Below are 15,461 nucleotides of genomic sequence, written 5' to 3' on the forward strand. Positions count from 1 at the left end.
TGCTTCAAATATTTTCCTTAATGAAATGCAATATATTGTTTCATGTACAAAAGTTGTCAAAATCAATTGCAAATATTTCCACTAAGTAGAAAGTCTTTCCTAAACACTGGAAAGCCAAATAAATTTCAATTAATATAGCTCAATGGCTTCCAGAATCAGGTATCAACTACTCTTTATTTTTTCCTTGACAGTACAACTACTTAGCATATAGATCAATACTTGCTGGTATTAAGCAATGTGCTATTAAAGCCTAATTTAACACTGATAAACAGAAACAATTCTATAAGAACAAGGCAAAACAAAGACTTTATTTGTAGTTTTATTATAAACTACTGATGAAAATCACAATACACCAGATATTAAGCAGTCTCCTCTTTGGCAATACGGTCTTTCTTGAGTGGTCCCTGAAAAGAGAGAGAGAGGGGGAAAAAATCTCAATTTACATAGTAGATACCAGTAAGGATACTTTAGGTGGGGTTTTTCCTTTTTGAAGAGACAAAAATACTCCATTGAACAGCAATTAGTAAGAGTAGGTTGCCACCTACTGGACACCTGATGTAGCACTGTCTGAATTTTAACGTGGTTAGTGAACTACATCTAATGTATGTTGGTTTTGGAATGTTTTAAACACGTTAGATGGAAACCTATAAAAACAACTTCAGCAACTATATTTACATAGCAAGTTTAACACCTTTACACCTCCAATAGTTAAAATACTGGAAGTGTAAATTTGTTAAACTTGCCAAGGAAGGCAAAGAGAATAAATTTGCTTTAGGAATTGGACCAAATCAACTCCCAATTAAGATCTCAAACTCATGTATAATAAATAATAATAAATAAATAATAAATAATAAACTCTATAATAAATCTGTCAGTTTTAAAGGCAAAAAATATGTAACTCATTTTTAATTTTCCACATAGCAGAGAGAATCTTAATATGAAAATGGGCATGCAAAGTGTATGTACAGCTCTCAATTCTTATACTGTGAAAACTATGGGAAGAGTTTAAAGAAAAAGTAGCCAACAAGTAACGTTGTCTCCTCCCATAATGGCTTGCAAATCCAAAAATGGAAAACCTGAATAAAGTATAAAGTAATTCAACTGTAGAGTTGAATTTTCAAATATAGAATCACTTCCTTCCTCTTGTCACAATTTAAGTTATGCACAGAAATGGTAAGAAAGCCATATGGGCATCCATTCCAGATAATCTTCATCAGAACAACAGTATAGCTTCCAATTTATATTAAATCCTTATCAATAATGAAAGCAGAATTTTGAAGTCACAACTCATCTAGGTAGTAAATTTTATACAACCCTTGATTATTACCCAGACCTTCAACAGTTACTCTCTACACTGTGGAATGAATTATGCTGTAGATACAGAAAGTAACAGAAGACACATACACACAAAAAAGGACAAAGTAAAACCATTATCTGAGGTAACAAATTGAAAGGAAATAACTCTTACCATGAAAGCTTTCTTCTCTTCTGCTGTCTGGAAACGTCCATGGCCAAATTTGGAAGTGGTGTCAATAAATTTCAGGGCAATCTTCTCCAGGGCCCGACGTTTGGTCTGCACAAGCAAGGACTACACAGGAAAGGATTAGAAAAAAAAACCTGATTAACAATCAATTTGGAAATCTCATTAGCCCCTATTCAAATCAGTTAATGTTACAGCAAACCTACAGCTTCCATTGCACATATCAGCCCTCTTAGACCTTAAGAGCTCTCCAATTCTTGGCTACAATTCCTGGAATTCTAGGTAGCATAGCTCCTGGCTGTACATTAGATATGCAGGAGTCCACATTAGAAAGGGCTGGATTATCTAGTACACATGCAAACTCTACAGTAACTGCTTGATGCGATTTGAGTGCTCCACCCAATCCTAGTGCAAGAGGGATGAATTCAGACATAAAATAAGTGAGCAGCCTAGGAGTGCTTCCATGCTTAAATCATTCTTTTTCTTACAGACATGATTAGAATTAGACTATGTAACTCAGTCAGTTACTGTCTGTCTAGGGGGCGTTTCTGCAGATGGTAAATACTTATTGGAGGTCTGACTACTTTCTGGGGAAGGAAACAGGAATTTCACTTTGAAACACTCACCTTGCGCAGAGTGAGAACTCTCTTTTTGGTCCCGACAACACATCCTTTCAGCATAATGAAATCATTGGTAACTTCACCATAATGGACAAATCCACCCTGTGTGGTAAGGATTTTTTTAAAAAATGTTTTTAAAACCATTTAAGCCAGCTTCCCTTATTCCCAGTGAGATTCTACCAAAAACTCAATCATTAGGTTTTCAAGGCAAAGAATCCAGAGCATCTAATGATCAAATAAAAACTTCCAAAACACATTCTAAGGAAAAGGGATAATAAAAACTATTATAGTGCAGACCCAACAGTACCGATCACCATTCTGTTCCATTAAAACATGGTTACCCTATCTTTACTACTCAAAGTTTCCTTAATTTCCAACTTTTAAATACAACTCACCAGAGGATTAATGCTCTTGTCAGATTGATCATATTCGGTTGAAGCATTATTTTTGATTAGCTTGCCATCTTTGATCTGGTAACCTTGTCCAATCTTGTAGATCTAAAAAATTAATACACAGCAAAGAAGGTTCACCAATACAGAAATAATTCTGAAGAACTATACTCATTGTTACCCAGGTAGGTAAAAGCCTATCAGCAAATATGCAGTGAAAACTGCAAACTAAAATGCATCTGAAAGTTGCATTATCATTTGTGGACTTCTGATTAGCATCCACTGGATTTTTCTGTAAATTGCCATCAAAGATTTGATATTAGCTAAACATTTTACACATAATTACCATATTTTTCGGACTGCAAGACACTTTTTTGTCTCTCAAAAGGGTGTGAAAATGTCTGTGCATCTTATAGAGCAAATATTGCTGAAGCCCTGGCCACCAGTTGACCATTTTTTGTCTTCCGCACGACCGGTTTTCAGGCCTATTTTTTTTGCTTTTTTCAGTCCTTGTAAGACTTTTTTTTTTGAAAAAAAAAAAAAAGGGCCAAAAAAGCCTCAATAGCGCCCCCCAAATAAGCATTAAAAAGGCTGAAAATGGGGCACACAGCCAAAACCCTTTTTTTGTTGCTGTTTTACTCTTCTAAATTTAGATGTGTCTTAATAATCCAAAAAATATGGTACACTGTAGAATTCCATTTCTTCTAGAGCAATTTACCTATATTTGTCCTTTGTAATACCAACAAGTGACAGTGCACTGCAACTCTTCAATTAATAATGTAAGTCAATTGCCTATGCCTTTCAAAATTATAAATCCAAACTCACTCAATATGCCGGTTTCTCCCAAACCAAACAGAAGCTTTTAAAGTAGAAGTAATAGTACTTCAACTCATACTAACTGCAATGAGTACAGCCAATGCCAAGGGACTGTGGCAATAATGCTTCAACCTGGGTGGCCACCAACTCAAGGCTGCAAAATGTTAAAGCACACCCACTTACCTTTTTATTGATTTCTGTACGGTGATGGTACCCCTTCTGACCAGCACGAGCCACAGAGAAGGCCACACGAGCAGGATGCCATGCACCAATGCAAGCTACTTTACGTAGGCCCCTATGAGTTTTGCGGGGCAATTTTTTTGTATGCCATCGGCTAGTGACACCTAAGAAGAAGAACACAGAACTTGTCAAGTTACTGTTAATTACTAGTTCTTTTAGGAGAAAGTACTGAAAACAAAACTAAACTACCCAGGAAGCCTCTGTAGTTTTTTTACTGACTACCCTGTTCCCTTCCCTCTTTCATTATGATGCTGCTCTCAGAAGGAAGGCAGCATGGAATAAACTCCTCATGGGTCTCAGGCACTGTGCCCAGTGCATATTCCATGTCCTCATCACTGAGCAGTACTTTAGTGCAGATCAGTTTGCTCTCCTTGTCACAATTCAACATGAAGTCAAGTTACCCCAGAACCTACATAGCTTTGAAATACCAGCTTCACTATAGTTTTACCTAAAAGCAATAGTTACCTTTATATCCCTTGCCCTTAGTGACTCCAATGACATCTATCATTTCATCCTGCCCAAAGACAGTGGACACGGGCACCTGCTGTTCCAGCTTTCCTCGGGCCCATTCCACCTTTTCAGCTATGGTGCCACCATTCACCTGGATCTCCATCAGGTGAGATTTCTTCTGCCGGAGTGGAAGCATGCGCATCTGATGGATCAACAGAAGCAATATTATAGTTTGTACAAGAGCCTTCATTTTTTATTCATCTGTGAATTTTTCCTGCCATCAGATTAACATCTTCAATGAAATCATCCAAAGATGAAGAATGAGTGTTCGTTCTCAGAATAGGCCACACTCAAAACCCAGAGTGCTAAAAAAGCAAAAATAAAAAAGCACCAGCATTCCCAACTACTTTCTCTTGCCAAAATCAATGAACAGTTTGTTTATATGCAAGACCCAGATGAATAAGAGGCAGAAGAATAAGTAACAAAATAGATAATGTGAAATACTCAACAAAATTGAAATCCTTCAGGGAAGTTAAGTAATATTTTACCATGAAATGTCCAGTCGGACAATGTAGTTCCTATAGAACATGTGGCAACTGTGCTTTACAAAGTGTTTAGTAATATAAAATGCTTAAGCAGCTTTCAATTTAATAATAGCAATAACAGCAGCAATTCCTTGGATAAGACATCAGTGTCTATAAATCCATGTATGGAGAGAAAACAGGTAAGTACTCACCTGAGTGTGGGCAATAACCCTGATGACCTGGCAATACTTCTTCATGCTGTTGAAGTCTTTCTCCAGCTGTTTCTTGCCTTCCTCATCCTGCCATTTCTTGCAGTACTTGGTAAAGGCCTTCTTCTTGGACTTATGCCTTCAAGGAGCAGAGCACAGAGGGGGATTGGCACAGTCCTTCATCAGCCCACCCAGGGAGGTGGCTGAGTGGAAGAAACCGCCAGGGGATTGAATAGGCTCATTGCCAGCTTCTAAGGAGTCTTTTCCACTGGCAAGCGGAGCCTGGAGCTCATCAGACAATGGCCAACCTGCCAATGCTGAGCGGAGCTGCCACAAACACCAAAGAACATTAATATTTACAGAAATAATCTTGTCTTTCATTACATGTCAGGTTCACTTTAACATTAATTTCCTTACATGTATAGGCAAGAGTTGCACTTCATATGAAAGACTCCAAATGTCCTGGTGAAAATAACTTCCTGAATCATCACTCATTTACCAATTATATCATATGGGAGAAATCAAAGAATACATCAGAAATTCTTAAACTACATCACCCTGAAATCACTCGGGATGATAAAAACTACACTCAGCACACTCGACAATCAGCAACAAACGCCAAAGGCGATTCCTTATGTCCGCCCGTCGAGAAAATCATCATGTGTAGTGCAGATGTTTCATTTCTAACAGGAACAGACCCTTCAGTATAGTTTTAAATGGACCAGTTCCAGACTCAAGATTGTGTAATCCCTGGCAGAAATATCATACAGCCAAATCTTATAAATTTTGCACTTTCACATGTAGAAAAATGCAATTAACATACCAGTTCTTGTAGAAACGACGCTTGCACTCATCGCTGATGTGTTCTGCAAACACAGTCTTGAAGGTGCGAAGGCCACGGGGAGTTTGCACATAGCCAACAATCCCAACGATGACCATAGGCGGGGTTTCCACCACAGTAACTGCTTCTACAACTTCTTTCTTGTTCACTTCTGTGAATCAAATGTTACAGAAGTTATCCTTAAAGCACCAAGTTTTGTTTTTTTAATAATTAATGGAAAATGCAAAAGGCTACATACAGAAATAATCTAATCCTTCCTTTCTGCAAGTTAAATTATTTTATTTATAAAATTTATAGATGCCCATCTTAATTTAAACACCTTAGTGAAAACTACCATGGGAAACTCAAAAAGGATGAAAATGTTTTCTTATACCTATGCAAAAGTTAAACCATTACATAATCGGAAAGAGAAGACAGAACATAAGGAAGACTTCCCAACTGTACTCCAACTGCAGGCTGACTGGCTAAGCAATTGTAGTCTACCTAATCTCCATCAGAAAGATATCTTGATGCTATATCTTAATCATATACATCTTAAGCACTGGTGGCAAACACCAGTTTCACTCCCACCCACCCCAAATCTACGGAGTAAAGGAATACTTACTGGACCCAACTCTATCAACTTCTCGGACAATGTGGGTCATGCCTGCCTTGTACCCAAGAAAGGCAGTGAGATGGATAGGCTGGCTAACATCATCTTTAGGAAAACTCTTCACTTTTCCTCGATGGCGAGAACTGCGTTTACGTGGCAGGAAGCCCAAAGAGCCATGCCTGGGAGCTGAAAATTTGCGGTGCGACTAGGGGAAAAAAATAATTTTCCTCATAAATTGAACAAATTATTTCAAATCATGGACCCCTTTTAAGCAGAAAACAAACCTCTACTGAATAAGAAAGTAGGTTGTATTCCACTTATTAGAATCCTTCCTCTAAAATAATTTTAAGATTTGAGGCATAAAGCAACATAAGCATTAGCTTCCCAGGACTGTTACTAGCCCATAAAGAAAGTTTATACATTTTACTTCAAAAGACTCACTTCTCTTATCAATTGTCGTTATTAGGTATATGTCTTGTACTATTTTTCCCCCTATACCAAATACACCCTTTTAAATAGCTTTAGGGGAATGTGGATTTTTGCTGGACAAGAATTGCAGAGACATATACATGCTTCTCTGATCGTCTGTTTTTCTCATCCCTATAAACAGAGCATGTGGATAACTTTAAAGAATCATAATCACACTCAAAATTGACTTTCCTCCCATGTGCTACAATTCTATTGGAGGATAAACAGATAATCCTACAGGGGTTTCACATATTTAATCATTCTAAAGGACAATAACACTTGGGGGGGGGGCAAGTACTTTGGCAATGCAAATGATACCCCATCACGGCACAGCATTGCAAATAATGTTCACACAACTGGAAAGAAATCTTAATATTATAGCCACTAATCCCATCCATTAATCGACAGATTCAGTAAACCCAGAAATCATCCTATTCAAAGCTTTACAAAGTCACTTTGTGGCCTTGACAAATAAACTAGGCCCCAATTTGAATAGCTGCTGTTGCATTAATATCCTGAATAACTAGGCAAAGTTCTTCAAATAATCCAGCCAGCCTCCATAAAGGAACGTCTTAATTTAAATCCTTAATTCTGTGCGTTTAAAGGGAGAAAGAACTAATGATTTGACAGTAGGCCAATTCTTAGACCCTTAATAGGCCCGGGTCTCTCATCTAATAAGGACATAATTACTCCCAAAATGCTTATCTGGGTACCTTTAATTAAATATGAGTAAGAAAAACCTGGGTTTTTATACGTGAGAGACACCCTCGAAACGATGGCAATAGATTACACATCGCAGGCCCCGCACAACCACCTACCATTTTCTGTCCGAGCCGACGCAGAAGGGAAGACAAAGGCCGCGCATGCGCTATTTATCTCCTTTTCGCGGGGAGGTACGGCGAAACGCCTTTCTGGGCTTTTACGCATGCGCCTTTCAAGTCCTTCGTACGTCAGCATAGGGAAATGTCGCGAGGAGGGTAGAAGGAAGTGATACCATTGCTGGTGGGGCGGGACAACGGGTGCTGATAGAGCTTCAATAATGCAGAAGACGGGCTTGCATAGCGAAGGACCAATTAGGCATTCACAAGCACGTGGAATTGCTTGTGAATGAACGTACCTTCGGAATCAAGCTCTTAGAAAATTATGTCTTGGTCTTAATCGTGCGATGGGGGCGGGGCAGCAGTGGCCCTCCAAGACAGTTCCAGTTTCTCATGTGGTTCCGTGGGAAAACGTCCACTCCTCATCTAGCTCAACAAAAAGTTCCAAGACCCAGCCCAAACTTGTAACTTCAGACTTATTTGGAAGGTCCTCTTTGATAGCCTTCTACGTTACTAGCATTTTAGTATTCAAAGATACCCAACTTCTGGACTTGCATTCATTAGCTAGCCAGAAGCAGAGTACACAACCCTCTGTTGAAAGAAATGTCCTTCTGGATTCGGCTCCAAGTGGGGAAAAAGACACGAGACGTGGAGGCTGCTTGGAAAGATAATTTTAATGGTGGACAGGACCACATGGCTTGAGTCCTGAACAAAAAAGGTGATCACATGCTTCAATGTTGGTGGAGAAAAGAGAAGGGCCAACTGTGATGCTGAGTCCCTGATTTTATCCCCCTCTGGCCTTTGATCTTGATCTTGTATTGGTTGTCAGACTCTGATGGGCCCATGCAGGGGCAACTCTCTAGGCTGCGTTTTGAATCCAGGTTTGGTTGAGCTCTCAGATGCCATGTGGGGAGTTGGGTAAAGTGCCAATTTCTCTTTAAAACGTTTCTTCCTTTTACATCCAGGGAAATATATTCTGCCTTTTCAACATTTCCTAGGATATTTCATTTCTCTGGGAGAGGGCTGGGTGATAACTTTCCACACCTCTAAACGTAAAACAATTTTAGAAATGTAAACATCTACGCTTGTATAAACTCTTGATTATTTTGAAGTCTTACTCTTATTCTAAAGCGCAGTCACCAAAATCTGTGTGAAGCAGCATGTTTTTAAAAAACAAAATGTCAGTTTCATAGCAGGATGTTCCATAGAGAGTTGGAATTTGTAATGCATAGGATTGTATGTTGTCTGTCATATGTTAAAAAAGAATACCAATGAAAATTAGCATTAACTTCTCTTGGGAACTTCCATAACTAGAATAGAATAGTATAGAATAGAATAGAATAGAATAGAATAACAAACTAGAGGTCGTTTATTTAAGGCAGTTCCATATGTATACACAATCACATGTCCGCACACACACACGAGAACATGATGAATGGAATTTGTCATATCCTCATTTTTTTAAGCTAGTACATTTTAAAAATTGGAAACAATCCAAGATTTCCTGAAGAACGGCACAAATATTCACAGAGAACAAGACGGGAGAATGAAAATACTGTTGAGATGAAGAAGGCTGAATGAGAAAAGTTCAGGAATCACCACACTTCTGGATTTTATCTACCTGTCCTACGGGGTCTGCAAAAGAGGAATCTCCGGGTATAAGCAATGTCATCTGGCACAACCCAGGAAGATAACCATTTCTGTTGTAGTGCCTATACTTTGGAACATCATTCCCTCAGAATCTAGATTGGCCTGACCCCATCTGTTTTTCCTAAGGCTTTAACAACTTGGTTTTGTCATCTGGACTGGAGAGTCAGGAGATGAGGTTGAGACTTTATATTGGCTTATGTTGATCTGGGATGAATGGGTCTGTTTTCATTCCAGCTGCTGTTTTTAGGTGTGTTTTTTTTCTCCCAGTTTTTTATGCTTTTATAGTTTCTTTTACATTTTACAGTTTTCCAGGATCATGACTTTAAAATGGGTAGCCACATAAATTGAAATAATAAATTTATTAAATAATCAAAATTAAATACTTCCTGTCAATATTCTGTCCAATTATCACATATCCTAGGGGACACAGTGGCTCAGTAGCTAAGATGCTGAGCTTGTCGATCAGAATGGTCGGCAGTTCAGTGGTTCAAATTTCTAGCACCACATAAAGGAGTGAGCTCCCGTTACTTGTCCCAGCTTCTGCCAACCTAGCAGTTGGAAAGCATGTAAAAATGCAAGTAGAAAAATAGGGACCACCTTGGTGGGAAGATAACAGCATTCCGTGTGCCTTCAGTATTTAGTCATGCCAGCCACATGATCACGGATTCATCTTCAGACAGTGCTGGCTCTTCAGCTTTGAAACGAGATGAGCAATGTCCCTTAGAGTTGGGAACGACTAGCACATGTGCGCGAGGGGAACTTTTACCTTTACCTTATCACATATCCTACAGTTCATTTTAACTTTCTTCTACAATAAAATTTCTAAACTGCCCATTGTACTTTCTAACTATATCTTTTTCATTCTCATCTTCCTAGCCATCCATGTCTTCCCCCTTTATAGAGGTTAAGAAAAACCAGGCATTTGAATCAATGGTTATTTTTAAGACTTATGTCATAAAATGCCTGGTGTTCAGCTGGTAAGCCTACTTCAGTATGCCCATATTTGGCTCTCTTTCTGATGTAATAGCTTGTTGATGTGATATCTAGTTACAAAAGAGGAATCTTAAAACAGATGCAAAGGGAAGGAAAGAAATTTGTGCTGGAGTGAGGGTGGCCTTACATATCAGGTGCCCAACTTAACAACATGTTGAGCAATAAAGGATGTGTAGTTTACCAGCCATTGGGAAAGCAAATTAGGACTCAGAGAGCAGAACAGACCTTATGGCTTCCTCAAGCCCAACTGATGGTACTTTGCTTCTTGATATATTCTTTTTTTGTAAAACTGTACAAGATGCTGCTGCATCCTCTGGCCACAATAGGGAGGCTGACCTTCTATTGGATCACTGTCCATGTGACTGCGATTGTCATTCTGTGTCACTTCAGCCAAAAGATGTCAAGCACAGTGCGTTGCATTCTGCTTAGGAAGCTCTGGAAAGATGTGCTAGCCCCAACAATCCGGATCCTGTGGTGTTTCCAGGCAATAATAAAGAACGTATGCTTTTATTGGGCCAATACTTTTCAATATTATGCTGCCAAATGGACTCTAGGACTGCTGTTTGTACTCCTGAAACAAAGAATGTTGCCAGGTGCTTCATCTACAGAACAACAACTTTACCATTCTGTGCACAATTGTCCCAAGGAAAACAGTGAATTTTATCAGATGTTACGACCAGTCATGAAGCAAATTGTGACCTCTCTCTTCCTGGGATTCTTGGATGGAATTCAGGAAGCTGCCTGCTTGTCAATAGGAATATTGAAATATGCATTGACCCAACTTTTTAACTACAAGCCCATACAGCATTCAGCCCACAACGAGGACCTTTTAGGTGATGTGACCTGTGTCCTTCCACGTATCCATGTTCCCTTGTGCACCCGTTTTAAGGGCCCTGCTACTTCTATTCTTAAAGACATACCCCAGCATTTTTACGTGCTAAAATTTGTTGTGGCCACAGAGCACATAGTCAGTGGACCAGGCAAGTACGGTTTAGATACCACCAATATTCCTCTGCATGAAAGGTTCCAGAACAACAGAATGAAGAATGGGTTTTCTTCAGTGCAAAAAACAGGTACAACTGTGAAGCGAATGAAGGTGGCTTGCATGGTCTTCATTGCACTCTATCTTTCCATGTTCTCCAGCGTTATAAAGATTATCAGATAAAAGAAGTCAAGGTTGTTATATGCTGACATTTTTTAACACTTTTGCCTTGGCATTTGCACTGTGGTGCTCCCAGTTATATGGGGACGTATGCATGCTTTTATCACTCAACGGCAAAAATCCCTCATGTATTTTGCTAATATAGCGTGGTAAGAACAAATAACTATATTTTAGACTTTTTAATGTAAAATTTTCAAGAGGGATCCGAGGGCAAAAATGGTGCTTTAAGAATTAAACTTCTAGATGTTTCCATTCTTAATAGTATAGTAATATGGAGTAATTAAATTTTTAAATAAAAACTGTTTACATGCAAAACTAGCTCACATAATACAAATGAATATGTAGGATTTTTTTCTTTCAGTTTGCTGTATTGTTCAAACTGTTTGAATTGCTTGATAGTTTTTATATGTACGATGTATTGGCTGGCCTGGTGTGAGCCTTGTATTTTGTGAATTTCCTGGCCATACAAGCACAGATCTTGACAGGATTTATGCACTGCACTAACCTATAACATAGCTTATTTGCAGCTTATGTGAATTCCAGCTTTCCTCCGCTCCAAATCCAAGGTTACTTATGTGATTAAAATTGTAACTGGATATTTAGCAGGGGTGTCAAACTCGCATTGTCATGTTGTCGTCATGTGATGTATTGTGACTTCCTTCACCCTTCGCTAAAATGGGGGTGGGGCCTGCGGTTAAACCCCTGGTTTAGAGGAATGTGACAAAGGAGGGGAAAAATCAAGTTTAGAATGAAACATGAATGAAGCAATCAGAGCAATAAGATATCATCCTACATTATAAAATGAAATTGTTACAACATCGTCACATTTATCTTCCTTAAAATAAAATCCAGTGTACAAAACTGATGTGGCATTTATCAGCAGTATCACTAATTGTTATTCAATATAAATGCCACCCATTGATTTAAACAGATTTTTTTTCTATAAGTCATTGCATATTATTCTGGCTAAGTAGATCGGGGTAAACTTGAACAGGTATTAAGAACAGAATTAGTGATTAATTAATTCAAGACTATTAGGATTTTCTGTTTCACACCCTATTTTTTTACAGCCTAAGTTCACAATTTCACTACTCAACATTCTTATAGTGCACATGTATATATTTTGTAGTATAGTACTACAAGTTGGCTGGAAATTCAGGAAGATGTACAATTCATTTGGAGGTATTAGGTTGAGGAAAATTGCTTTATAATGAACACAGTTTTGATATCTATTGCTGGCAAAGGTTAATGGTGCTCTTTTCATTAATACTCACAGACTTGGTATAATTCCTATTTGCCAAATGCAGGTCAGCAACCTTTTTGGGTCAGTATGTGCAGCATGGATTTAACAAAATGTACATATTGCATAAAGTCACAGTAGAATGTATTATGAACCCAGTCTACTGGTACTTTCTGAACAAACAGCAGGGAATTAAATTATGGCTTTTCAATATGAGTGATCTCAGACTATTTTGTGGAGACTCTTACAAAATGATTTATGTGAACAAATTTTCCTTTATAAATGGGCATTATTTCAAAAAAGAATATGCTGATCCACAATTGCTAATTTCTATTGTGTAAGCCTAGCAACATAGTCCCGAATGTCCCGATTCTGTAATTAAATGTTAAATTCACAGCACAGGTCTAGATTGGAAAAAAAAATCTTAATTAACTCCTTATTTACCTCTTTGATATTAATAAGACTTAGATCAGTGCCTCCAGTTGTTAAATAGGAAAATATTTCAGAGTATGGCTCAGCCTTACAGCATGGGCTGATGTTGGAGCACATATCAAGAATAAGCGTGCCACTTTCTATTGGCTTGGATAAAGCTTTTCCTGGCATAGTTGTAGTTAAAAGCAATTATAATGAAAAATAGAGGGGCAAAGCACACACAAATTAATAGTCCTATTTGACAGGCAGCAACTTTCTTTCCTATAGTTATATAAAAACATTTAACAGTTCATAATCAAATGAAACTATGCTTAAAAAGCTAATCACATTTTAGATTGTTCTATATGTGTATTAGTTTTCAGAATGAAGTAGGGAAGAGTGAAAGACTGTTTCTTGCAACTTTCTAACACTGCTATTGCTTTGTAAACCAAACTGACTGAATGACAAATCAGACTTTTGTTTAGTTTTGCAACTTGGCAAGTTTTGCAACTTTTTCAGCAATTTTATCTGGAAAAACTATCTGGTTTTTAATGAAAAATCATCTAGATAATGTGCTACTCCAAAGTCATCAGAGATTTTGCTATACCATGTATTTATTTGCATTTCATGGCTGTTCCCAACAATCCTTATGAATATCTTCAGCGTGTGCAAACAGGACACATACTGTCATCTGCAATAACTTATCTTTTCCTTTTCCCTAATACTTAAGATTTTCCAGAAATTGGATCTAGATTATTTTATAAAACAAAAGCATGCACAAAAATATTTTTTATTGTTCCAGAGCTATTAAAATTCCAGGTGTCAAAAGAGTTTTAGCTAATATAAACTATTTTAAAGATTCTGGAAGGTTGGAAAGGAACTATTTACCTCTAATTGCAAAAGATAAACTCATTTCAGTGTAATGCAGCATGACCAATTGGCTAACTGGTTTTTCAGGGCCATTCTAATTCCACAGCAAATAATTTCTAAACAGAATGAAGAAAAAATTATGCAAACTGCTGAGTCAAGTTCAGCCTGTTCTGCTGTTACATGTAGTTATATGTTGGCCAGTCTCTACCATCACTGATGTTGAAAATGAACAAATATACATTGTGGCAGTATGTTTCTAGAAATGATTTTACTAGTTTTGTTGCCATTGTTATTTTAAGTTTGATAAAAGATATCTGCTTTTTTCCTGACAACTGCTTAGTGACTGGCCCACCATCTAAAAATTCTGCAAGTAGCAAGAGTTACAAATCTCTAAAGCTGCCATTTTTGGTACTTATCATGAAATAAGTCTCACTGAATTCTGCAGGAGTTATTTTGGAGCACTTTATCAGGTAAAGAGATGACAAAAACAAAGAGGCAATTCTTCCCAAAATTCTCATAGTAAATATAACCTACAACTGGATATCCCCAAAGGTGCTTTTTCAAAAGGCAACTGGACTTTGTTTTTCCATGAAGACATTTCGCCTCTCATCCAAGATACTTCTTCAGTTCTGAACTGAAGAAGTTTCTTGGATGAGAAGCAAAACCTCTTCAAGGAAAAACAAAGAATGTCCAGTTGTCTTTTGAAAAAGCACCTTTGGGACAACCATGACCTGGATGACTGAGACTCTCCATAGACTACAACTGGACACCTTTCTTAGTGTAGGAAGTTATCACCCAGCCCTCTCCCAGAAAAAATGAAATATCCTAGGAAATATTGAAAAGGAAGAAACATGTTTTAAAAGACAGAATAGCTGCCTGCAGCTTCCTGCTCATCCCCCTTTATCAATGAGCCATTAAAGCCTGAGCTAGTCCACTTTACATAATAAAGAGTTCTCCCCTTCAGCTCCAGAGTAATGGGATTAAGGCATGATAATATTGGCCCTTTACCCAACTCCCCACATGGCATCTGAGAAATCAACCAAACCTGGATTCAAAACGCAGCCTAGAAAGTTGCCCCTGCATGGGCCCATCAGAGTCTGACAACCAATCATAATACAAGCTCAAGATCAAAGGCCAGAGAGGGCATAAAACCAGGGACTCAGCTTCTCTTCTGCCCTTCCCTTCTCTTCTCTACCAACATTGAAGCATGTGATCACCTTTTCTGTTCAGGACTCAAGCCATGTGGTCCTGTCCACCATTAAAATTATATTTCCAAGCAGCCTCCATGTCTCCAGTGTCTTTTTCCCCACTTGGAGCCGAACCCAGAAGGACATTTCTTCCAACATTAGGAATAACTAAAGTGATACAAAAGGCATCCTTTCGGGTTCTCCTAAGTTCTCCCACAAGCCAATTGCTATAAAAATGGAACCCAAGGAAAAAGTAAGAAAGTTCCATTTAACCCAGGAGGCCTTTACATCTTGTTTTGGTAAGATATGAGCATGTTTAATTGTCATCTTAACGAAGACCAGCACAGACCTATTCCCTTCTATCCAGAAAAGAAAACCCGCTGCGTTCACTGGGTTACGTAAACTATGTGTTTCGGAGGACTGCAGTCCGTTCCTAAAATAGGGCTCCGGATCCGAAACCGCCTCGTTAAAGAAGACCGCATTCCCTGGAAAGGCCTTCAC

The 15,461-nt window shown here is 38.3% G+C and overlaps 1 protein-coding gene and 2 non-coding genes across 3 annotated transcripts; all 3 read right to left on the minus strand.

The window, feature by feature from the left end:
* Positions 1 to 287: 287 nt before the first annotated feature.
* Positions 288 to 7,540, minus strand: RPL3 (ribosomal protein L3). The gene is made up of 10 exons (XM_032221392.1): positions 7,448 to 7,540; positions 6,174 to 6,366; positions 5,552 to 5,720; positions 4,732 to 4,867; positions 4,011 to 4,197; positions 3,489 to 3,649; positions 2,496 to 2,597; positions 2,107 to 2,202; positions 1,469 to 1,588; positions 288 to 404 (listed from the first exon to the last, which is right to left on the minus strand). The coding sequence occupies exons 1-10, from the start codon at positions 7,448 to 7,450 to the stop codon at positions 360 to 362; spliced, it is 1,212 nt and encodes a 403-aa protein (XP_032077283.1). The 5' UTR covers positions 7,451 to 7,540; the 3' UTR covers positions 288 to 359.
* On the minus strand, positions 3,796 to 3,889 carry LOC116511927. Its single transcript, XR_004255796.1, has one exon. It is a non-coding gene; the product is annotated as a small nucleolar RNA U83B (small nucleolar RNA).
* Positions 4,868 to 4,917, minus strand: LOC116511928. The gene has a single exon (XR_004255797.1). It is a non-coding gene; the product is annotated as a small nucleolar RNA U82P (small nucleolar RNA).
* Positions 7,541 to 15,461: the final 7,921 nt, after the last annotated feature.

The sequence above is a fragment of the Thamnophis elegans genome, chromosome 7 (genome assembly GCF_009769535.1).
Source record: "Thamnophis elegans isolate rThaEle1 chromosome 7, rThaEle1.pri, whole genome shotgun sequence".
Lineage (NCBI taxonomy): Eukaryota > Metazoa > Chordata > Lepidosauria > Squamata > Colubridae > Thamnophis > Thamnophis elegans.